The 24,271-nt window shown below is 31.4% G+C and overlaps 1 protein-coding gene across 4 annotated transcripts; it reads right to left on the minus strand.

The window, feature by feature from the left end:
• Window positions 1-7,627: 7,627 nt before the first annotated feature.
• LOC136979528 (cyclin-dependent kinases regulatory subunit-like) lies at window positions 7,628-22,018 on the minus strand. Of its 4 annotated transcripts, none has more exons than XM_067275533.1 (4): window positions 21,948-22,018; window positions 16,769-16,844; window positions 14,510-14,637; window positions 7,628-7,843 (listed from the first exon to the last, which is right to left on the minus strand). In XM_067275533.1, exons 2-4 carry the CDS (start codon window positions 16,825-16,827, stop codon window positions 7,794-7,796), a joined length of 237 nt encoding a protein of 78 aa, XP_067131634.1. In that variant the 5' UTR covers window positions 16,828-16,844; window positions 21,948-22,018; the 3' UTR covers window positions 7,628-7,793. The 4 variants fall into 4 exon arrangements, with proteins under 4 accessions (XP_067131634.1, XP_067131633.1, XP_067131635.1 ...); XM_067275532.1 differs by lacking the exon at window positions 21,948-22,018 and adding an exon at window positions 21,827-21,940; XM_067275534.1 differs by lacking the exon at window positions 21,948-22,018 and adding an exon at window positions 16,983-17,102.
• Between the last annotated feature and the right edge of the window lie 2,253 nt (window positions 22,019-24,271).

Below are 24,271 nucleotides of genomic sequence, written 5' to 3' on the forward strand. Positions count from 1 at the left end.
GAGTGATTATTCTATTATTAGTAAAGAGCTAATTTTACTATCATTAAAGAATTTTAACACCAAAAAAAGTTTTGTTTATTTCATATAACTTATGTATTTAAACTACATGTAATGTTTACTTTTAATTTAATTGATTCTATTATTTTGAAACATTACTTTCAGTATTCAGGTAATTTAAAATTTGAAATCTTTGTAAAATAGTAAGTCTGATGATGATTTTGCCACACAACATTGCAGGGCCTCTCCTGCAATGCTGTGTGGCAAAAGGAAAAGATATTCGGTATGATAGGTAAAGGTAAGACAGTGATAGGAACTAAATCACAACCAGAAAACATTGTCCATAATAATTGCAGTGAAAGTCAATAAACTGACTGATAGCAACTGTCATAAGTACACTGTGACAAAAACAAAAGAAATTATTAAGAAAGCAAAACATCACACAAACGTATATAACAGGAGACACTCATCAGGCACATGAAGGTGTTATACATTATAAATCTAGGTGTACATTTATGTGCCTCATAAAATACTTGATCTGTTTTAAATTGTGATGTTAAAAGTATAAAGCTATCACCATTCTCTTTACAGCATTTATAGCAATAGCTTTATAAGATATCATATGCAGAGATAACATTAAATCTTGTTTATTAAAGGTATTTAATAAAAGCATTGCACAATATTAATGTTAATAAATAATTTTTTGGCTTCTTATGCTATCAGTGTCTTTCTACCAATGTCCCAATTATACCTGCTTCTAAAGGTTGGCAAGTATGAATTAGAGAGCATTCAGAAATTTTGGAGCAAGGTGTTCACATTTTGTTTTCAGTTAGCCTCTTACTGTATTTCTAGGAAAAAGTAAAAAGCTAGTTCAATAAAATGATAAAATTGATTGTATAGCATATTTCTGCATATATATATATGAGTATGTTCTTATAGTATATCTGAGTATTAGAACATGCTTTTGTTAATGGGGCAAAATAGCACTATATTCTGTAATGTACCTAAAAAACTCATTATTTTAAAAAACTTTTATAGTATCATTGTAAACAAACTACAATGATAGACAAATGCCACAGTACAAATCATTGTTTTCCTGCATTTTCCATTTTTTTTTTAATATTAAAATAGTATATAGCCTGTGTTCATCTGGAAGGAATAAGCTTTCCAATAGCAAAAGAATTTTAAAATTCAGTTCAGTAAATTCCAAGATTACATCTAGCAAACAAACAAACATTCTCGTTTTATATATTAGTATAGATGTATTTACATTTAATTTACATTGAAATAGCAGTGCAGTGCTCTTATAAACTCAAAACAAACTAGCACACACAAGGAAATGCTCTTATAAGCAAAGCAGGACAGGTATTTCAAAAATGCAAAAGTAAGATATTTTAATAAAAATATTGCACATATAACCAATATCCAGGAAGAAGAAAGCAAATATTTTTGTCCATGTTTAACAGGCATCATCAGGCTAACTCCTTGAGTTTGTATTTATTAATGTATATTCAGTTTTGAGTAGATAAACAGGTTATTTTCACATAAAGGGCATACTCTTATTTGCACAAAAATATGGTAAGAATGGAAATTAATATGTAAGTACAGTACAGTAAAATTATGCAATCATGAATTTTAATGTTTCCAAATTTTATAAATTATAAGAGCTCCTAAGACATAAAGGGGAGGAAAGATTCAAATACCATGAACAATTCCAAGGGATCTTATTACTTCAGACAATATTGAACTTTTAATAATTGGCAAATATATTACAGTATTTACACTTCAAACTTCATAAAGATCTCTGCATAAATTCTAAAATTACAGCATTTTAAACATAATAAAAGTTGAACAAAAGTATGAAATCATAAAAAATATTAAACAAAAGTATGGAATAATTATTATTTTGTAAGGCCATCTTTTGCCCTAATTACAGCCTTATGGCATTGTAGAAATGTTTTTTACACAGTTCTGGATCAACCTGTGATCATGATCCTTTGACTGTCTTTAATTCTTTATATTGCTGTAGCTCTTTTTTTAGAAATCATTTTCTTCAGACTATTCCAAACATTTTCAATGGAAGATATGTCTGGACTGTTGGCAGGCCATTCTAAATGCTCTATGTTATGTTCTTGAAACCATTGCTTAATTTGTCTAGCCCAGTGATTCCCAAACTTTTTTGAGTGACTGCTCTTTGGTTCCATAAAGTTATATCCAATTCCCCCTAACCCATTTTCCCTTGTATATAAGAATATTTCCAAGCCTTTCTAGGCTTGAAAATATTCTTAGAAAAACTTTTCTATGAAACTTGCACTTTGTGTTCTTATCATATATTCTCCTTATCTGGAAACCATTAAATGCAACATTTCTCCTTAGGAAAGGGAAAGGTTTTCAGTGATCTCAACCCTGCCTATGGCCACCATTTACTATCCTGCATCAGCACCCCTTGCCACCCACTTGCTTCTTTTTGCCCCCCTAGATTTACTCACCACTCACAGAATGGCAGTAGCACCCACTTTGGAACCACTGGTCCAGCCCTATGGAATGATGCATTGTCATCCTGATAGATGAAATCCTCATCACCAAAGTGATCATCTCATGTTTTAATAACCAAAGATTCTAAGATAACTCCAAGTAACCATCATCATTCAATGCATTATCAAGGACTGCCATTTCACCAACTCCTTTACAGGTTATACATTCCCACATTATTACACTTTTAGGAAATTTTGCTGATGAATTTAAGCAGTCAGGATGGAATTTTTCATCTGATTTCAATTTTTCATTCTGTATATACATACAGAAAATCAGATGAAAAATCTGTGCCAATACATATTTTTGATTCATCTGTGAACATAACTCATTGCCAGTCATTAACACTACAGTCTTTATGAGTTTTGGCACATTTCAAATGATTTTTCTTTTACTTTTTTGTCATATAGGGCTTTGTTTTGACTTTTCTTGAGTGGTAATCTTTTTTAGCTAGCCTCCTCCTTACTGTAATGTCTGACACATTAGTATTTCTCTCTCCCCATTTTGAATTAATCCTGCTTGTTTCAGTTTTCCTTAATAATTTTAGTTATAGTCATCTCTCTTGGTTGTAGATCTGTCTTTCAATCTATTGCCGATTTTTCACAGTTTCAAATGTTTTAAACTTTGAAATTATTTTCAAAACTTCCTTGAGAGCATTGTAATATTTTTGCTATTATCCTTTGTAGTTTTCCTTCTTGATGCATTGAAATTATTAACTGTTTCTTATCTTTACTTAACTCACTACTGGGTGCCAACATTCATTTCATTATCATGTTCACTTCAATTTCATACTTCATTATATTGATGTCATAATACTCTAATATATCTATTTTATTTGCCAATAATTAAAAGTTCAATAATACTTTTGTGTGTTTGATTATCTAAGAATCAAAATAATAGATGATAATTCCCAATGGAAAATTATGTCATTTAAACTTTTTAAGACTTCATTTAATTGCAGTCTGAGAGGTCAAATTGCTTTTATTCTGTTCTCCCATCTTGTATTACTTACAGATTTCAGTGTACAATTCTTGTAAAATGTTAAAAAAATTAATTGTTTTAAATGTTAGTTTGGAGCATCATTTACAAGTAAATTTAATGAATGAGATGCACAAGATACAAAAAAAGCTCTAGAATTTATATTCCTAATTTTGTTTTGCAAGCCAGTGTGCTGATCACACATATTTGACCTGTTATCATACCCTTGCCCATGCATATCTTGAATATCTAATTCATAATCTGTTAAGAGTTCCTGTAAAATATAATTGCATAAACCTTCTCCTGTAGTGTCTAATACTGGATAACACCCAAGAAATAATTCTCAAACTGCAACTTCAGAAGTATCAACATTTACAATTCTTACTATAAATGATATTTGTTCAGTGTGACTGGCATCTGGTGTGCAGTTGAGAATTATCAAAAAATATTTTGCTTTCTTTATAAATTCCTTAATTTTTGATTTTATGCCACTTGCTAAAATAGATATGATTTCATTTTGAAAAGCATGGCCTAAGTAATGAGTCATATGACTTTTAGCAGGTTGAGATTGTATTGTTATTGACATGCTGAGAGATAATGGGATCAAATTTCACTAACATTTCTATAGCTTTTAAAAAATTTCCATCATTTGTTTCATATAATTTATCATTTTTACCTCTGAAAGCTAAACACTTCCCTGATAAAAGCTGGACAATTGCAATGATTCTTTCAATAATAGCTCTCCATCATCTTTTTTCAGAATCAAAGTATCGTTGATGATCTTTGTCAATTGTACAGTTGTTGTCAAGGTATTTTTAATTTGTACCACTTTTACAATTTTGCATATGTTCTATACTCATTTCATGCTGCAATAAATGAGTGGCTAAATGTCACCAATCTGAAAACCCGACTATCTGTTAGTTTGTTTTCCTTTATAGCAAACAACTAGCAACAAAAACAAAACACATTAATGGATTTTGTAGAATAGATTAATGAAGTTCTTTGAATGTTTTCATTGTTAGGTATAAGTCTCATATATTTTGACACAGAAAATGATCTGCTATTGTTATTTTCAGGAAATTTCATATTTTCAAGCAGTAAAGGTCTCTTCTGAACTATGAGTTCTAATAACAGACTATTAATAATTAATGGCCAGTTAAAAGGATCCCCTATATCTACATCACATTCGGTCATCAATTCGGCACAAATATTATTTTCTAAATTATATTTGCCACAGCTTGATTCAGGCACTGATGTTTCTTGACACAATTTCAAATGAATTTCAGACATGTCATTTGATTTTTCATCTTCCATTTCATCATTATTATCTGAAATGAATTCCAAAGTGGCTGTTGATGCTGTTGGGTCAACATCATGAACATTATGAATTTCAACATGGATCCTTTTAGTTTTCTGTTTTCCTTTTCCTGTTCATTCTCCCACTTGTGATAAAATGCACCAGACTGAACTTCCAATGCACAATGAAAATCCTTATTTCAATTCAAAAATTTTTTCCTGAAAGGTGTTAGATGACCAGCACAACTCCATTGCTAATGGAAAAGTATGATGTATAGAAGCAAGACATTACAGTACTAATTTCAGGTGGAGAGCAAATATTTTAAATTTAAAAAATTAAAAATATGATTAAAAATTGTAACTGGCATTGTGATGATGTCACAATAAATAATTGCTCATTTCATTGAAAAATTTTTTTTTTCATTCAACACTCATTTTTGTCTGGCAACTCTTGAGATTACTTATGCATTATCCTAGAAATGCATTTGCAAGATTATTTGGTTATTTTTTCACTCAAAACTTTATAAAGATGATTCAGTAGTTAAATTTCCCCAGATATTTTGTTGATATGAAACACAAGATGGATGAAATCTTTCATATTCCAAACTCAGTTCTCTAAGCACAACCATCTTCTGTGTAGATTCTAATCTTTTATCTATTGTTTCAATAAACACAAATAAAAAACCTCAATCAACTTAGAACCTTTTTTTTTCCAGTACTGTTTACTGATAAACCAATGTTTAAAGACAAATGTTTTGGATCTAGGCAAGATCTTCCTCAGTTTATATAAAATGGAATGCATTTTATTTATTTAGTACAATTGGAAACATCAGAAGACGATTGTATTCCAATCCCAGATAACAAGAAATAAAAGTTTCCCAATAAAATAATAACAAATTAAAAAAGACATACTAAAAATTAAAAACATAGCAAAACAAAAGTTACATTATGTATAATACAAAATATATTTACACTTATTTTTAAAAAAATTAAAATCACGATATAGGTATGGTTCCACAAGGCAGCGTTTTTGAATGTTAACAAATTAAAAAAAAAAATGAAACTTTCAAATACAAAAAAACAAAAAATAGTGTAGTATCAATGTACCTATAGGAAAAGTACAAGGAAAAGTATAAAAATAAACATTAAAATATTAAAAATTGATGTATCCAGTATATTATTATGATGATGAGATCCCTTTATGTGCTTCCATCATCATTATTCTCATGTATGTATAGTACATACATTTTCCAAGCACATGACAAGCATTGATACAGTGGCCTTTGTTTTCCAATTTAAAATGTTCTATGGCCTCCAGAGTTTTTATGTACTCAGAATGCCTAATGTTTTCATTATAGTTGCCTTGTCGAGTAGGGTGTGCACATCATTATTAGAAATGTAAAGATGCACAAGTGGCCAAGGTGGTGGTGTTTTTCTTTTTATTAATATCATATTTGTGTTCTGCTATTCTAACTAAAATCAAAACATTAGGCAACCTGAGTACATAAAAACCCTGAAGGCTATAGAAATTTTTAAATTAGAAAACAAAGGCCACCATATCAATTTTAAAGAGGATCAATGCATCATGCTTGGAAAACACTATGTACTCTAAGTTGATGGAGGTTTTTTATTGGTATTACTTTCCAGTCTCATTTGGTGTGAAGTTATTTCTCCAAAGATTTAAATTGTTACTAGAGTTGAAAAAATGCTCAATTTTTAATTGAAATATGATGTTAATAAGATGGTGGAAAGTTACATACAGTATTATTTTTTATTTTTTGCCAAATTTATAAGAAAGCCAGCTTTTAATTTTTCTTATCAAATGAAACAGCTGCTTGTTTTATAGTACTAAACTATAAATCAAGTATCTGTTGTTTTGTATTTGCTTCCATTATTCCATATAAAACCTACTTATACAGAGTGATTTGTGATAATGGTAGCAAACTTTGTCATATCATTTACAAATATAGGTAAACAACTTTGGTCCCATTAACAATTTCTGAAAATGCACTGTTGGTCTAGAAAAGTTTTATTCTCAGATGGAATACAGCAAATGATCCTAAATATATCAATTACAACAGCCATTCAAACAGATATTCCCCCCGATCTCATTGCAAATATTGTGGTGCTGTAATAAGTGCAGTAAGAATAATTCTTAAAGCACTTATTGAGTTGGGAGACTCAACATTTGCAATAGGGTTTGACAATTATTGTCAGATCCTTTTGCAAATGATGAGTCTCTCAACTCTGGTCAAGGTTACAATAATTCTTGTTTTGCCAGCTCTTCTGCTATGCTGATAGGGATTTTGTACATTTTGAGGTGATCCCACAGGAAAAAATCTAATGAAGTGAGTCTGCACTGGTTCACTTCTGCCCACCCAACACTGGGAAAAACCATGTCCACGCAGCAGCACACTCTGCAAGAAAAATGAGTTGATGCTTTATCACTGTTTCATCCAGTGGTCAACTGCTTGTGATTGATTTTTTATGCTGTTTACTTTTAAACTCGTGAAGCGGCAGTAGGAACTGGCAGAGAATGAGGAACAGAAAAGCATTAGTATGATAAATGCCATCCCTTGTCTCCCTGTATGGCTATATCCCTAACTATATTATTATTTTGTAGCAAAATATCCAAACAAATTTATTATAAAGTTCAATAAAAATTCATTCTTATGTGAATATTTTTTTATTAACTATTTATAATAAGTTTTAAAAAAAATATATTTGGAAGTAAATTAATTGTTAATGTTTTTACTTGATCTTCTCTAAGTTTCTTCAAACATTTACATGTAAATTCCATATTATAACAAAGAAAATATCAATATTATGACAAATAAAATTATCTTTTATTTATAATTTACAAGATACATAAATGAAAATTGTATAATCTATAAGAATTTTACAAAACAATTAAGAAAATGCAAATACTTTGCTTAATTGTGTTTAGCAAGGAATTAATTACTTTGCTTGAAAACAATCCACACAAATCTTCACTGCTGTGTTTTTGACACAGGACGTCTAAACAACAAAATGTGGGGCTCTGAAAAGATAAAGTTTATTTGAAAATTACCAACATTCAATTTACATAAATACTTTTCACCTTAAATAAATAATTTTCAATAAAACTAAATCAAAGGATAATATAATTGAAGAAAAATTCATTTTCTGAATTTTATTCTATAATTAAAGATGGGGAAGCTGTCATATTAGTATAATTTTTGAAGAAAAGATAAGGAAAGAAAATGAAGATAAAAATATTACATTATTATCAATTTTTTTCCATAAGATGCTAAAAATATATTTAATTAAATATGAAATACTTTCAATAATTTTAACTTTCAGTATAAAATGAAATCAAAAATGAATCTTTATAAACTCTCTCATCACCAATGACTCCACCTAGAATAAGCAAGTATTGACACTCAATTTGAATTTACAGAATCTAAAACAATTGACAAACAATCATGAAACCTGATAAATTTGTAACCAAGCCAAACAACCACCAAATTACATCGAGCTACATGTATCTGGTGGTTGTTTAGCTCAAACAATTGAATCTTTGCAAATTAGTTTGTTTTAGTAAAAATTTATAAAAAAAAAAAAAAACTCAATTCAGGGACTTCTAAGTACATTTTGGTAAGATTAATGTATAATATATAAGAACTTCCCAATTGAAGAATACAAAACACCAAAATGCATTTTGTGAAATTTACTATCATGATGTACAGTACATAAAATATGTTATGCGTTAATTAAAAAATTTTTTTTTTACTGAAAATGAACTAGTTTTCAAGACTAATTCAAACTGAGTAAGATTTATAACACTCCTCTTCCATTTATTGATAAATTAAAAGTTCAAAAATCAGAAAATTTAATAAAACATTTTCAAGACTACATTTTATACAGAATACAATAAAACTAAACACCTACTCAAAAACCTTTAAATAGTGCAGCCAAACTTTAATATTTCGAACGTTTTCAGTCTTGTTCAAAGACCTTTCTCAAGAAAAGAACAGTGTAAAATTAAAACGTAATACGAACATAAACCAAACAAGCTTTAGAACGTTTTAAAAAATTAATCCGTTGCAAATCACGTGCATAGTCTTAAAACATAGCTAAAGTTAAAAAATATGCGCGTACAAATACATAAAGTACTTGTAAGACAAAAAAAACAAAATAAAAATAAACATAAAATACTGGTAAGACATCGGGATCGGGATAACATCCACCGTTATACTACGGGTTCCGAAGTATACAGTAAAACAAGAGAGGGCATATATTAAAGTAAGCTTGATCGCCAAGCTGCAGAAACTTTAGTGGAGTCCCTGAAGTTGACAGAGCGACCTTTGTGGGCTGCTTTACATATCTGCCATGCTTCTGCGTAGCAGCGGTGTTTATGTCTCGAACTACTTGTAAAAGCCGTGTTTGGTCCCATTCTGCTTTGACCTGTTGTGGGTCGGCTAACACGTAGGTGGCCAGCGCTGTGCATGGTTGTTCCTTATTAATGTTTATTTGATGTTCCGCTATCCTATCCTTGATGGATCTTCCCGTGGCTCCAATAAACACCAGGCTATTTTGTTGTCATGTGTCGGTAATGGGGATTTCATAAACCCCAGGAAGTGCGTTTCTGTCAGCCTCGTCCTTATCAGATCTTAAGAGCTGGTAGATGGTAGGGTTCCTTTTAAATATGATTCGTTTGTTCATGACCTGTCCAATACGTCTGAAGCTGTTACACAGTGATGCCTGGTATTCCAATGCTATAAACTCCTCATTAATGGGTAGAATACTTTTCGTGTGGGATATCTTTGGTGTCTTGTTTTGTCGGATAATTGCGTTAATATTGACTCTGTAGTTCTTGGCCAATTTATATATATAATTCAGCTCATCTCTTCTGTCCGTGGTGGTGTTACAATGCAAAAAAGCTCTTCTTATGAGCGTACAGAAGGCAGCAATTTTATATGCCGGGGGGGTTGTGGGAGATCCACAGAATAAATATAGGGTTGTAGGTGGGTTTCCTATACACCTTAGTGCAGAAGTCTCCTTGGGGGTCAATTTGTATGGAAATGTCCAAGAAATGTATCGTCTTATTATTTTCTTGTTCGAGCTCTATTTTGAGGCTGAATCTGTTATAAACGATAACATGTCCTTGATAAAATGTTGTATATTTGGTTTAACTTTCCATAGGATGGCTACGTCGTCCACATATCTAGTGTACGTTAACATTTACTTTTCATATTTAGGCAACACTGCCTTTTCAAGCGTTGTTAGTAGCATTTCACATAATGAACCGGCAAGCGGGCTGCCCATGGCTACTCCTTTCTGCTGCATGTAAGTGATGCCTTTGAAGTTAAATGTCGATGAAAAAATAGTGAGGTGCGCTAACTCTAAGATATGTTTTCTATTCTTCTCTGGGGATTTGATCTTGCTAAAAAGGAAATCCCTTAGATGACAGAAGCACGGTTCTAGTTTCACGGATGGTTACAGTGCTGAATTATATATATAAATTGGTTTGAAGTCTAACACTCATATATTTGACTTCATGGGAGTTTATATTAGCCAATCTGTTTATAAGCTCTACTGGTTGCTTGATGTTGTAAATGTTCTTGGCAGCGTATAGCTGGATGAATCTGTGTACCCATCTTTCTAGTAATATTATAGGAGCACTTCCTTTATCGACGACTGGTCTTATGGCTTTATCATTTTTGTGGGTTTTAGCAAATCCAAAGAGCCTTGGTGTAGATGGAGATTGGACTATTTTTTCGTGAGGCCTAGTTCTGTGGCCAGCGGTATGGTCACGAACTTTTTAATTCTTGATTGTAGTTTCTGCGCAGAGTTGGGGTGCACAATCGTACAGCATGTATCTTTAATATACTTTGATAAGAGGTTGTCATAAGTGCTTCTCTTCATGATGACGAGGTCCTTGGATTTATCCGCCCTTGTGAGCACTAGACTGTTATCTTTTAGCCACTTCCAAGTTTTTCTAATATACGACCAGATCATGTCTCTGTCTCTTTTCCAGTTATCCTGCTTAATTTTGATTGCAGTCTCCCATCTAAACATTTCTTTCTTCGTCTCACTGAGGCTCTCTAATGCTTGCTCAATGCTGCTGCTTGATCATATTTAAAAGGAACCCTACCATCTACCAGCTCTTAAGATCTGATAAGGACGAGGCTGACAGAAACGCACTTCCTGGAGTTTATGAAATCCCCATTACCGACACACGACAACAAAATAGCCTGGTGTTTATTGGAGCCACAGGAAGATCCATCAAGGATAGGATAGCAGAACATCAAATAAACATTAATAAGGAACAACTATGCACAGCGCTGGCCACCTACGTGTTAGCCGACCCACAACAGGTCAAAGCAGAATGGGACCAAACACGGCTTTTACAAGTAGTTCGAGACATTAAGCACTGCTGCTACGCAGAAGCATGGCAGATATGTAAAGCAGCCCACAAAGGTCGCTCTGTCAACTTCAGGGACTTCACTAAAGTTTCTGCAGCTTGGCGATCAAGCTTACTTTAATATATGCCCTCTCTTGTTTTACTGTATACTTCGGAACCCGTAGTATAACTGTGGATGTTATCTCAATCCCGATGTCTTACCAGTATTTTATGTTTATTTTTATTTTTATTTTGTTTTTCCAGTACTTTATGTATTTGTACGCGCATATTTTTTAACTTTAGCTATGTTTTAAGACTACGCACGTGATTTGCAACGGACTAATTTTTAAAAACATTCTAAAGCTTGTTCGGTTTGTGTTCGTACTACGTTTTAATTTTACACTGTTCTTTTCTTGAGAAAGGTCTTTGAACAAGACTGAAAACGTTCAAAATATTAAAGGTTGGCTGCACTATTTAAAGGTTTTTGAGTAGGTGTTTAGTTATATTATGCAGTCCCAGAAGAAATACAATAAAACAAAACATTTTTCAAGAAATAAAAAACAATATATCAGAAATTAAAAGATTTGAATATAAATAGCATATATCATTGTTCATATTCAAATTCATTAATGAGGAACAAGAATGGTAAAGCTGACAATGGAATGATAACCGTATGCTAGCAGAAGTGAAAAACCAATCAGTAGCTAGAGAAATAAAATTGTTAGCTAAAGTAGAATGATGGAGAAAAGCAAATCAAAGAAAGGAACAGATATTACTAATGAAGACTTTCACTTAAAAATGGACCAAGAATAGTTAAAAAAATTTATAATTATCATTTTGTTCATGCGTTTTCATTTTAATATTTTTTTAAATTTAAAAATACATTTCAGCCATTTAATTTAATAGCAAAAATTTTAATATCTTATTTGAAAAAATATTTGCACTTGTTCATCATTTAAAAAAATCTTTGAATGTATGAAATATACATTTTGTTTTATGAAAACTGTATAAATTGTCTAGAAAATGGATCTAGTGTGAGTTATGTTGTTTCATCTATAAGGAAAGACTAAGGGTTGTTGTTAAGGCAGTCAAGAAAGTTTTCCAGTGGTGAGTTGCCTTTCCAGATGATACTGTGTTGTAGAAGATTGGTTAGTTGGCCATAGTAATATGTCACATCAAAGACGTATGCCCTGGTGGTAATACCAATGGTGGCATGATACTGCCCATGCATATGCCATTTTACCAGAAACCTATGTAAAGTTTAACCAGACTGGATTAGTCTAACAGTAAATTAAAAGTTGTTGTTGTAGCAATATAATTCACTTAAAATATAACAGTTCAACAAAAAAGACATTTATTTTGACAAAGATACCTCATACAAACAAAACTAACCAACATAATACAAAAACTAATTAAAATAACAAAGAATAACTATCAGAAAACTTAATGCTAGAACAGGTAAGAAATCTTTTTTTTTTTTTTTTTTTTACTTGGGATTTAAACATTTTTTAGGATATAAATCTCCATCATCAGAATTCACAAACAAAAGAAAAAATGGAACATTAACATCAATAATGCTTTTTCTGCATTTAAAAGTTTGAACATTTGTTCAAGTGTTCAGAATAGTTCAAAAAAATAAACTAGTAAATGAATCAGAACAAGTATCACATCTCAAAAGGTTATAGTTAATACAAAAATAAACATAACCATAAAATTGAGGAACACAACATATTATCAACTTAGTTATTTTTCACAAAATCAACTATCCAATTTTATTTGTTCTTTTCATTTTTAATTTCCACTTTTATCCAAATATTTATTCTACTGTTCAGTAGATACTCAAGATAGCTAATTCAGAATTTGGCTTCGAATTATGATCATAATAAGAGAGAATAACCCCCATGACAACAACAAAATGAAACAACACAATCAGTTTGTGGTAGTGTATAGCGTGTAATGGTAGATTATGATGCAAAGCTCCGATTGATTTATGAAGAAATAGTTAAGTATTTAAACACCAACATTCAGTTATCATTGAAATGCTAGTGTATAAATTATTATGCAATGTGAAGGTTAGTATGCATCCTTTGAGAACACCAGGAAACATTAACATCAATAATGCTTTTTCTGCATTTAAAAGTTTGAACATTTGTTCAAGTGTTCAGAATAGTTCAAAAAAATAAACTAGTAAATGAATCAGAACAAGTATCACATCTCAAAAGGTTATAGTTAATACAAAAATAAACATAACCATAAAATTGAGGAACACAACATATTATCAACTTAGGATAGGTATATCAAATCCCAATCACAAGAGCACCTTAAAAAGATTGGCTATGAGCATAGGAGCACACTACAAACAAAACTTCAAAATCGTAAACACATAGTAGTTGACTACAACCCAAAATTGAGTAAAACTTACAAGATCATAACAAAACAATTAAATACCTGTTTATGCCTATAAATACAACCTAACTGTATACAAACTACTCAACAACAATAAGGATAAGATTGAAGATAGCAAAATTCCTAGGGTATATTCCATACCACTGTATGACAACAGATTCAATAGAAATCTAACATATTTAGGCTCAACAATAGATCTTGGATGCAGACTCAAAAGAGCACCACTACAATATTAGTAAAAACAAATAAAGTACAGCTCTAGCATAATATGCAAGTAAGTAAGGGGTGTCTCCACAATGGACAGAAGCAAACCTTTTAAAATGCACAATTGATAACCATAAACTAAGAACCATAGGTGTGTTTGAAATATTTGCCGGAACACTTAAAGGAAGCTGCATTAACAGTAAAAAATCTATATCCATATCCAAAGCATGGCAATCTATATTAGTTAATCCCTTAAAAAATTAGTGGCAATCAGTAATACATGCAATAGCAGCAATTTACATCTTCCAAATAATTTAATTTTTTTAGTTTTTCATTTATATTATTTATTAGAGGCATTTTCATATTTTTATTTGTAATTATTCATTTAATTTGTTAAAATTATAGTAATCTTTATATAAATACAGTATATTTTAATTCAAAGACAATTACTTTAAAGAAAAATGATGTTATTCTAAACATCGACTAGCTATAGACATTTGATATAGAATCTGTTTAACCAGACGCAAGCCACTGAAGGTTGCCAAAAACGTTAGTTTTTAATCAGTGAATGCTGGAAAGTGAGAGGAAGAGGTGAATTTTAATAATTAGAAAATAGTTCCAACTTTAGAATTAACAAGTTACAATATTTTAATTACTATTAGTAATTATATTTATAAAACTAAAACATTTTATTCTTTATTTCTATTTTACCTGGTGTATGGACCATATAATGTTCCCAACCAGGAGATTGTTGAACTCCTAAATTTCTCCATTCTGTTTCTGTCATAAGATGTGTTTTGGGAACTAATGATGCAATTTCTGGTGGAAGAATAACATGTCTGAAAAAAATAAGATAAATTATGTATTGATTAACTTCTTGAAGTTTAAGTTATTAAAATTAAGCAATCAAATTCTCAAATTTTGTCATTATTTACATTAATATTTTCAAATTAAACAATTACAAATCTCGCTCATAAAATCATCTGTCATAATGTGTCAATGATCAAAACAAACATAAAATGGGGTCTATTAACTTAACCCTTTTAAAATCATGACATTTCACTGTTCATTGTGTGAAAATTGTCACTGCAAACTTTACTCACTCAAGGTCATTCAACTTACATTATTCAAAAATTTGTGAAAAATCCAACTATTACCATACACATATAAAAAAAATACACATATATACTTTACTTCTAGTTGTTTAAGGTAGTAAAGTTTCTTTTTGCTAGGGTAAAAAATTTCTTTCAAAAAAAAAAGTAAATAAATAATGTTAGAAATGAGTTTGAATGTTATTTATAATTTACAACAATTCGATCACAGATAAAATTTTTCAATTATATAATTCATTTCTGTGAGTAACCCTGCACAAACAGCTATTTTGTTCTGTACATTTTGATCAAAACAAATTAAAACAGTTTTTTGACACAAAGAAATTTCCTGTTTCAAAAAATTATATACACTTAAAAAATAAAATGCCATCTGGTAGTAAATATGTAAAACACAGTGTACAGAATAACTTACAGTAGTGTAGTGCCATCTATGAATGGAATGTTTTACAAGAATCATACATTTTTAGATTGACAATAGATCATCAAGTAATTGTTGTCATTAATTACCTGCTTGATGATATAGTGACAAATGATTGCAAAAGAGTTAACTAAAAGTCAGAGAGAGCCAAAATGGAAAAGCATTGTAAATTACATAATTCAAACCATATGTAGATTAAAAATCTCATCCTCAATTACTTGAAACTATTCAAATTTTTAACAAAATGATATTTTATTCATTAATTATTAATTACATTCAAACTTTTTTTTAATAAACATATAACTTTAAAACAATGGCTTTGATAATAAATGAATATTTGAATTTAAAAAAAATTGACCTGGTATGAGACCTGTATTGTTTGATGTTCTTTATGAAATGAAATGCTTACAAGTTGCTGAAAGCCAAAATTTTTAATGTTTCCGTTATATCTTTCTTTGTCCAAGGAACAAATTAGGTAACATTAATAAAAACAAGATTAATTATTTGTTCACACTATTTTATTTAATTTATCCATTTAATATATGCTAATATACTATGCAAAAAGCATTTACTCTGTCCTATTTAATAGTAACTAAATAATAAAAATTTAGAGTTAAGTTTAAATATCTCAAAATTACATTCAATTGTAGAATATTACAGGAAAATACTACTCTGAAATTAAAACTATGACGAAGGTAATAAAAAACCATCTCATTTATGGTTTTCAATGTAATGATCAGTTTAAACCAGTGTTTTGCATGCAATTTTACTGACAGCATTTTGTTTTTAGGCAGAAGTGTGATACAATCTAGTTATATTTTAGTTCTAATTATTCAATAATATTAAATGAAGCTTAGTTTACTTTGTTTTTATATTGTATTTTATTATTTTTGAAATTTTTCTCACAACCTAAATAAATTTTCTTGCAATCCATAATTTATTCACTATTAATTTAAACAATCATAACACTTGGAGGAAAATGGAATAAGCTGGATTAAAAGGCTGAGGGAAGTTACACCAGATGGCTCTGTTGCTGACTTCACACTGAAAGTACTACATGTACAGTACAATTATGGAATTATCATCATATTGTTCATAATTTAATAATTAAAACACATGAAGAATTAAGAAGAGTAGATGAGAAAATTTTCTTCTAGAAAATAGATTATGTTAAACAAAAACTATTTTCTCTTAGAGAGGAATTAAGAGAAGAAGAGAAAAGAAAAGCATTAAAAAAAAAATAAAAAATCAGCTTGATCAACTGAGAAAAAAAGAAAGTTATCAAATCTTGAAGAGGAAGATCAAACAATGTGTAAAAATGAAAAAATGAAATGAAGTGATTTTTGGACATGCTTTGCAGAGAATAAATCAAATTTATTCTCTGCAAAGCATGAGATTATTATTAGACAAATTTCAATAAAATTTATAAACAATTCTCACCTGTATTCATAAGCATCATCATAATATTTTTCAGAATACTGAATCTGTTTTTCAGGCATTTATAATACAACTTTTTCTGTTAAAATAAAAAATTATTAATATATTTATATTAAAAATTCTATGTATATAAAGATTTTTAAGCTATTTTCAAATTCAAGTTTAATTTGGCTTTTAGAAATTTTATTGGAATATTTAAATAAAACTTACTCTACACCTTAAATTACTCCAGTAAGAATTGTTTAATGCACAAAAATGTTTTTGATCCAATTTATAGATCTTCATCAGTTGTAGTATATATAATGGTAATCAAATACAAAATCTTTGTTTGATTAGCATTGTAATGATTCATTGGAAAAATGAGTCTCTTTGTTTGTCATAACATTGCAAATGATCACACATTGAAAAATGAATCAATTTTAGAACATCTGAGAAGGCATGAGGCATCCACCAAAAACCAATTTTTTATTTTCCTAATACTTCAATGAGAATATGATATCATGTATAAAAACTCAGATTAGTCTTGTGTAATTTCAATATAAGTGTTAATTTTTAATCTTTCTCCAGACGTTGAAAAACTGTAGCTACAGACATCATTTACCTCAGTAACAAGACATCCACTGCATTGTTTGTCAGCACTCTGACTCCTGTAAACAGTTTAAACTATTTTGCCACTAAATGATAAGAAAGAGCATTTGTATCTTCAGCTTTTATAAATTGCTCATAACAATAATGTGCTGTTATTCCATGCTTAGCAGCAATTTTCACATAATATCTTTGTTCCAGACTCATCATACAACTGAACAGGCTGAGGGAGGTTACACACCAGAGGGCTCTGTTGCTGACTTCACACTGGAAGTACTACATGTACAATTATAGAATTATCATCATATTGTTCATAATTTAATAAGGATTAAAAAAAGCATTATATATTCCAGATGCATCTTGTAGTATTTGAGATTAAAAAAAAAAGTTGTCATTATCAATCAACAATCTTATATTTCATGAATTGATTTGATCTGATGGTTGTATGAAAATTGTTTTGCATGAATAATTTTATAGTTAATTTTTTTTTTATTTATGTTTTACCATTCACAAAATGCAACATCCAGTCTGGCATAAGTCTTAAGCCTGATTTATGCAAAACAATCAGCTGACATTTGTTGTGCAAAACTTTCACTCTTGACTAAAATGCTCCATTCTGCCTCATTTAAGCAATGGCAATTCCATATAGCAACATGTCTGTAAATGTATGATCATGTTGTAGAGAATGAAAGAAACTGAATTTTCATGGCTGCAGACGCAGGATCAAACAACTGAAAGCGTCATAACACTTGTTCCTATACTGATAAAAGCTTCTGAAATCCATTGGCATAAAAAATTTCCCCCTTTGCAGAGCCACCAAAACAAATTCAAGTGACAATGACAATGAAAAAACTGGTAAGGATTCTTACTCAATTTTCTCAGCATTTGAATAGGAGGTTAAAGATTAGGAAGTTCAATAATTTTAAAATATACTTCAATATAAACTTTAAATAACTACAAAAGCTTAAGAGGAGTAATTTTGTTAATTCTGAGAATTTTTTTATTTAAAAAAAAATATTTAAGTTTAAAAAACTAAGGCATACTATCACAAAATTAAAATTGTGTGGCACCATCTGTTAGGAGATTTTATTACTAATTATTATATTATTAATTATCAGAAAAAGGCAAAAGTCTTAATTTTGAGGTTAGAGATGAGTTTCTAAAAAATTTTTGTCTGACCTAATGGTTGAAAATCTAAGGTGAGTCATGTGTCATATCTCAGTTATGACATCTGACTCATGCTCTTGACCTTTAACCATTAAAATTTAATAGTATCAATGCCCCATATATAGAAATAACTCTGAAAAGTTTCAATATTTTTAGTTCATCCAATTGTGATAATGCAAAATATATGTACACAGAGAGAACTTTGTAAGTGTATTTTTTAAATTTTTGGGCTCCTTAAGTGTAACAACTTTGGTCAAGCCTAGCTGATAGCATGCTCCACAAAAGCAAATCAAATATTGATTTTTTTAAAAATAAATTTTATAAATTCTTGAAATCAAGTAGTTGTTCAGAAGAATATGTCACTAAATATACAGTAAGGGATGTGATTTACGATTCCAGAGGAACCATTCAGTTTTTACTATAGCTTACAGTGACTGTAAATGAAAATGTTCAGTTCCCTTTTGTGCATGCACATGGACATACGTGTACACATCTGACAGACAAACAAAACGCATAAGTACTTCACCAGTGCTTATGTTAGGACTTAATATAGTGGAGTGTGCTAAAAGAAAAAAAAAACTGGAGATGTCAAAATTTGACCAATCACCATACTTTTCCTATGTTGTATTCTATAACAAACATAGATTAAGTACTGTACATTGATACTTAGCAAAATATATAATAATTTGTTTGATATCTAACAATATATCTTGCCTGTGCATTTGTATGCAAAGTACTTTTGGGAATACTATAGATTACCACCTATGGAATTTTGGGTCTTTGAGTATATATCTGAACTCAGGAGACCGAGACGAGTTCAACGATACCCTACTTTTGGACCGGAGACGAAAAATAATAAAGTTATCATACTTTTTTCCAGCGATCGCGTGATGATAGGGAGTCGTGTCGCTCTCTCCGCTAAGTCAGCTTCGCTATTGCGATCGGGAGTCGAGTCGCTTGCTGTTAAAATTGCCTTTAATAGACGTTTCCCCCCTTTTTTTACTTTGTTCAAGAACTACCATGAATCAATAACTAGTGACGTCTAGCACATGGCAGCCTGCCGGCGGCTCCCCTCCGGGAGGTCAGTCGAGATCACGAACAGTGGGAATGGCTGCCATGTTCGCTGCCATAAGTAACATTAACCAAAATGGCGATCGCACGATGATCGGAAGTTTTGTCGGTCTCTCCACTCTCGTATCGCGTGTTTAACCATACTGGAGATGACCATAGTCCGACGTCACGGTTTGCAGACTTTACTGCAAGATGGCAGTACTAGCAACTATGGTGCCGTCTTCATGAGAGCATTAAAAAAGTATGGTAACTTAAAAAGTATGATAATTTTTTTATTTTTTGTCTCCGGTTCAAAAATAGGGTACCGTTGAACTCGTCCCGGTCCCGAGTTCAAATATATAATCAAAGTCCTGAAATTCCATAGGTGGTAATCTATAGTACACCCGTACTTTTTGGTGGAAAATGTATTTATACAGTAATCATATTCAAATTAAAATTTTTCTTAACTGATTAATCTTTTCTTTTCTTTCGAAGACACAATGTAGTGACGTAAACTTAAACACTGGGCGAATTTTTCATCCTTTTTATTCGGTTGGAACGCTTTTTTATTACATAACGCGTTTCGGGCCGATGCCCCTCTTCAGCCAACTAAACATTAAAAAGTGAGAGATGACTATATACAAATATTTAAAATAAGTATCGTGACAGTATACATAATTAGTTTTTAGAGGTTGTTACCTTCTAAATCCTGGTAAGAGCTTGTATACCGTTAAAAGCTGGTCCGTACCTCATTCGGTAGTTTAGACGGATGTAATAGTCCAAGGGTACGAATCTTGATAAAAATTCCATAAAAAAGTTCCATAAAAAAGGAAGGTTTAGTATCAGTCTGTAGAAGTATACGGGGTTATTCTTTCACAAATCATATTCGTGAAACCATACCTGAGATTCGTCTTCCGGTGTGTTGTCTAACACTGAGCTCGTACTCCTCCACCTCAACTGCGGAGCACGATCTGTTTTTAATTTGCATATGTCAAAATAAGAGTGAAAGAACATATAGCCGATTTAAAGTACAACAGACTAAACTCAGTATTCCATGACCATTGTGTGTTAAATAACTGTAAAATTGATGATACTAAAACAAGCATTTTACATAGAGAAAAGAAGACATACAACAGAAAATTCAAAGAAAGTGTAGAAATCATTAAAAATAAAAATAAGACCTGCATAAATACTAATCTAAGCATAAAAATCAATGAAAACTGGATTAAATTACTATAAAATATACTATAAAATAAAAAACTGTTTTACGATCTGTTACGTCATTTGCATAGCGACAAATATTAAAAATACTAAAAGCTGGAAAAAATAGCAATGGCCACGTGCTATGTTCTAAAAAAATCACCGCTAAACCCCCCGAATAATTTTATCGGAAAAGAAACCTATTAAAAAAAAAGGAACATTCCCCTGCTAATGCTCGACCAGACATATGCAAATTAAAAACAGATCGTGCTCCGCAGTTGAGGTGGAGGAGTACGAGCTCAGTGTTAGACAACACACCGGAAGACGAATCTCAGGTATGGTTTCACGAATATGATTTGTGAAAGAATAACCCCGTATACTTCTACAGACTGATACTAAACCTTCCTTTTTTATGGAACTTTTTATGGAATTTTTATCAAGATTCGTACCCTTGGACTATTACATCCGTCTAAACTACCGAATGAGGTACGGACCAGCTTTTAACGGTATACAAGCTCTTACCAGGATTTAGAAGGTAACAACCTCTAAAAACTAATTATGTATACTGTCACGATACTTATTTTAAATATTTGTATATAGTCATCTCTCACTTTTTAATGTTTAGTTGGCTGAAGAGGGGCATCGGCCCGAAACGCGTTATGTAATAAAAAAGCGTTCCAACCGAATAAAAAGGATGAAAAATTCGCCCAGTGTTTAAGTTTACGTCACTACATTGTGTCTTCGAAAGAAAAGAAAAGAAACGAAAATACAAAACACGGTTTCCTCAAGATAGATATTAACTGATTAAATTTAATGAATATTATATGTGATTAACCTTTAAATTTATAATATCTTTTGAATTGCAATTGACTTGTATTGAAGAAAAATTACATCCAATGCTATGACAAAGCTTGAAACTTTATGATTTTCATTCTCCTCCCGTCACTTTTGACAGATTGCATTTGGTACAATACATAATTATCTTTTGTCTTAAAAGTTTAGATCAATAAAAAAATATTTACCGTTATTAAACGTTTACATTATGAAATATTTGCTTACATTCTACGAGAAACGAAGTATTTAGAATATCAGAAATCCTTCATTTATTAACACTGTGTTTAAAACAATACTCGGTCGTAATTTAACCTTTACATTAATCTATCAATAATTCAACTCTTACCGCACTTCTCAAGCCACCTGGCGATAATTTTTTAATTCTTAAAATTTTTACAAACGTCTAACAACCACCCCTGGCGGCCGTCATCCGAAACTATCTATCGGTAAATAAACTATGGATAAATCAAGTCTTAGGAAGTAATAATTTTTGACTAATAATTTTGAAAGTTACGTTTGATTTTTAAATATTAAATAATTAAAAGTTGAATCAAATAAGACGGTGGATTGAACTGAAATATTGGGTGTACTATAGATTACCACCTATGGAATTTCAGGACTTTGATTATATATTTGAACTCAGGGGACCGAGACGAGTTCAACGGTACCCTATTTTTGAACCGGAGACGAAAAATAAAAAAAAAATTATCATACTTTTTAAGTTACTATACATTTTTAATGCTCTCATGAAGACGGCACCATCAAGGTCTGTGTAAGAAGGTCAGGACACGCTCCCGTGATTCTATGCGGCAGCGGCCATGTTGGGGCATATCAATAGAGATCACCACACATGGTTCCTGCGTAAGTCGACTATTATTACGTATATACATACTCAAAACGTTAAACAATGGGTTATTCTGCGGCACCTAATTGTAAAAGTAAGTCTACCGACCTTCGATTGTTTAGATTTCCTGCAGATAAGCAGAGGAAAGCGAAATGGATGCAGAACTGCAGACGGGATAAGTGGCAGCCAACTGAACATTCTGAACTATATGAGGATAGCGTATATTATGTATTTTTCTATAGGTACTGTCTTTGAGATGTATACGTAAGCTCACATTAAATTATTTGTTGTTCAGCTTCATTTCGAAAGAATTTCAGTTTGAACTGTTAATCTCAACTTTTCTGTCAGTGAGATTACATATTTTTGCCAGAGATATGAACAGTACTTTGAATGTAAAAAAACTGTATGGAAGCAAAAGCTCATTTATGCGTACTTCTGCTGACTTCCGAAAATGGTGTTTTATTATATTTGTATCTTGTGTGTTTACAGAGAAAGAAGTTATATCTCAGATAAGCTCTGTTAAAAATATCATCAAATTGTGTTTAATATTATTCTTTTTGATTAGATTTTATGGAATTAGGAAAATAAGACGTTTAAGCCTTTGTAAAGTAAAAAATGTTCATTAATTAAACGTTAGTCCAGTATTTATTTTTTAATGCATTAATATTGTATTGGTAAATGCTTTAAAATAAAATTTTGGATAACTTATGTTATTGTATTACTTTACCAAGTGCTTATATATGTAATTACATCAGTTTTAGCACCTACTTAATTAGTTTCATTCACGACAGCAAATGATGTGGATGATTGTTTCTTTTAAACTATTTGATCGAAAAGTTGCATAAAATTGGGGTTGCATAATCATTCGAAATTATTATTATAATTTTGACTGGAAATCACTGGATTTATGCAATTTTAGTTTAATTAATGTCGTATAAAACTGACTGCTCGTACAAATTTGCTTAAAACATGAGACTCAAAATACCCCAAAATGGCGGCTCAAGAAGTAGGTCACGCGTGTCCTGACCTTGTACAGACCTTGGGCACCATAGTTGCTATTACTGCCATCTTGCGGTAAAGTCTGCAAACCGTGACGTCGGACTACGGTCATCTCCAGTATGGTTAAACACGCGATACGAGAGCGGAGAGACCGACACGACTTTCGATCATCGCGCGATCGCCATTTCGGTTAATGTTACTTAAGGCAGCGAACATGGCGGCCGTTCCCACTGTTCGAGCTCCCGACTGATCTCCCGGAGGGGTGCCGCCGGCAGGCCGCCATGTGCTAAACGTCACTAGTTATTGATTCACGGTAGTTCTTGAACAAAGTAAAAAAAAGGGGAAACGGCTACTAAAGACAATTTTAACGGCAAGCGACGCGACTCCCGATCGCGATAGCAAAGCCGACTTAGCGGAGAGAGCGACGCGACTCCCGATCGCGATAGTGAAGCTGACTTAGCGGAGAGAGCGACGCGACTCCCTATCATCGCGCGATCGCTGGAAAAAAGTATGATAATTTTATTATATTTCATCTCCGGTCCAAAAGTAGGGTATCGTTGAACTCGTGTCGGTCTCCTGAGTTCAGATATATACTCAAAGACCCGAAATTCCATAGGTGGTAATCTATAGTATCCCCGAAATATTTATTTAGATACATTCAGAAAAAAATGAGACATGCCGACGTCCGAGAATTATATTGTCGATCTCCACTTTCTCGGGAAAACGAGCTTTCTTTATTTTTTAAAACTCTTTCCGTCCTGTGAGCACTAAGAGGGCCTCTTTTTAGCGAGCCTATTATGGGTTCGGCCAGGCCCACAATGGGACGG

The sequence above is a fragment of the Centruroides vittatus genome, unplaced genomic scaffold (genome assembly GCF_030686945.1).
Source record: "Centruroides vittatus isolate TY-2023 unplaced genomic scaffold, ASM3068694v2 contig_628, whole genome shotgun sequence".
Classification (NCBI taxonomy): Eukaryota; Metazoa; Arthropoda; class Arachnida; order Scorpiones; family Buthidae; genus Centruroides; species Centruroides vittatus.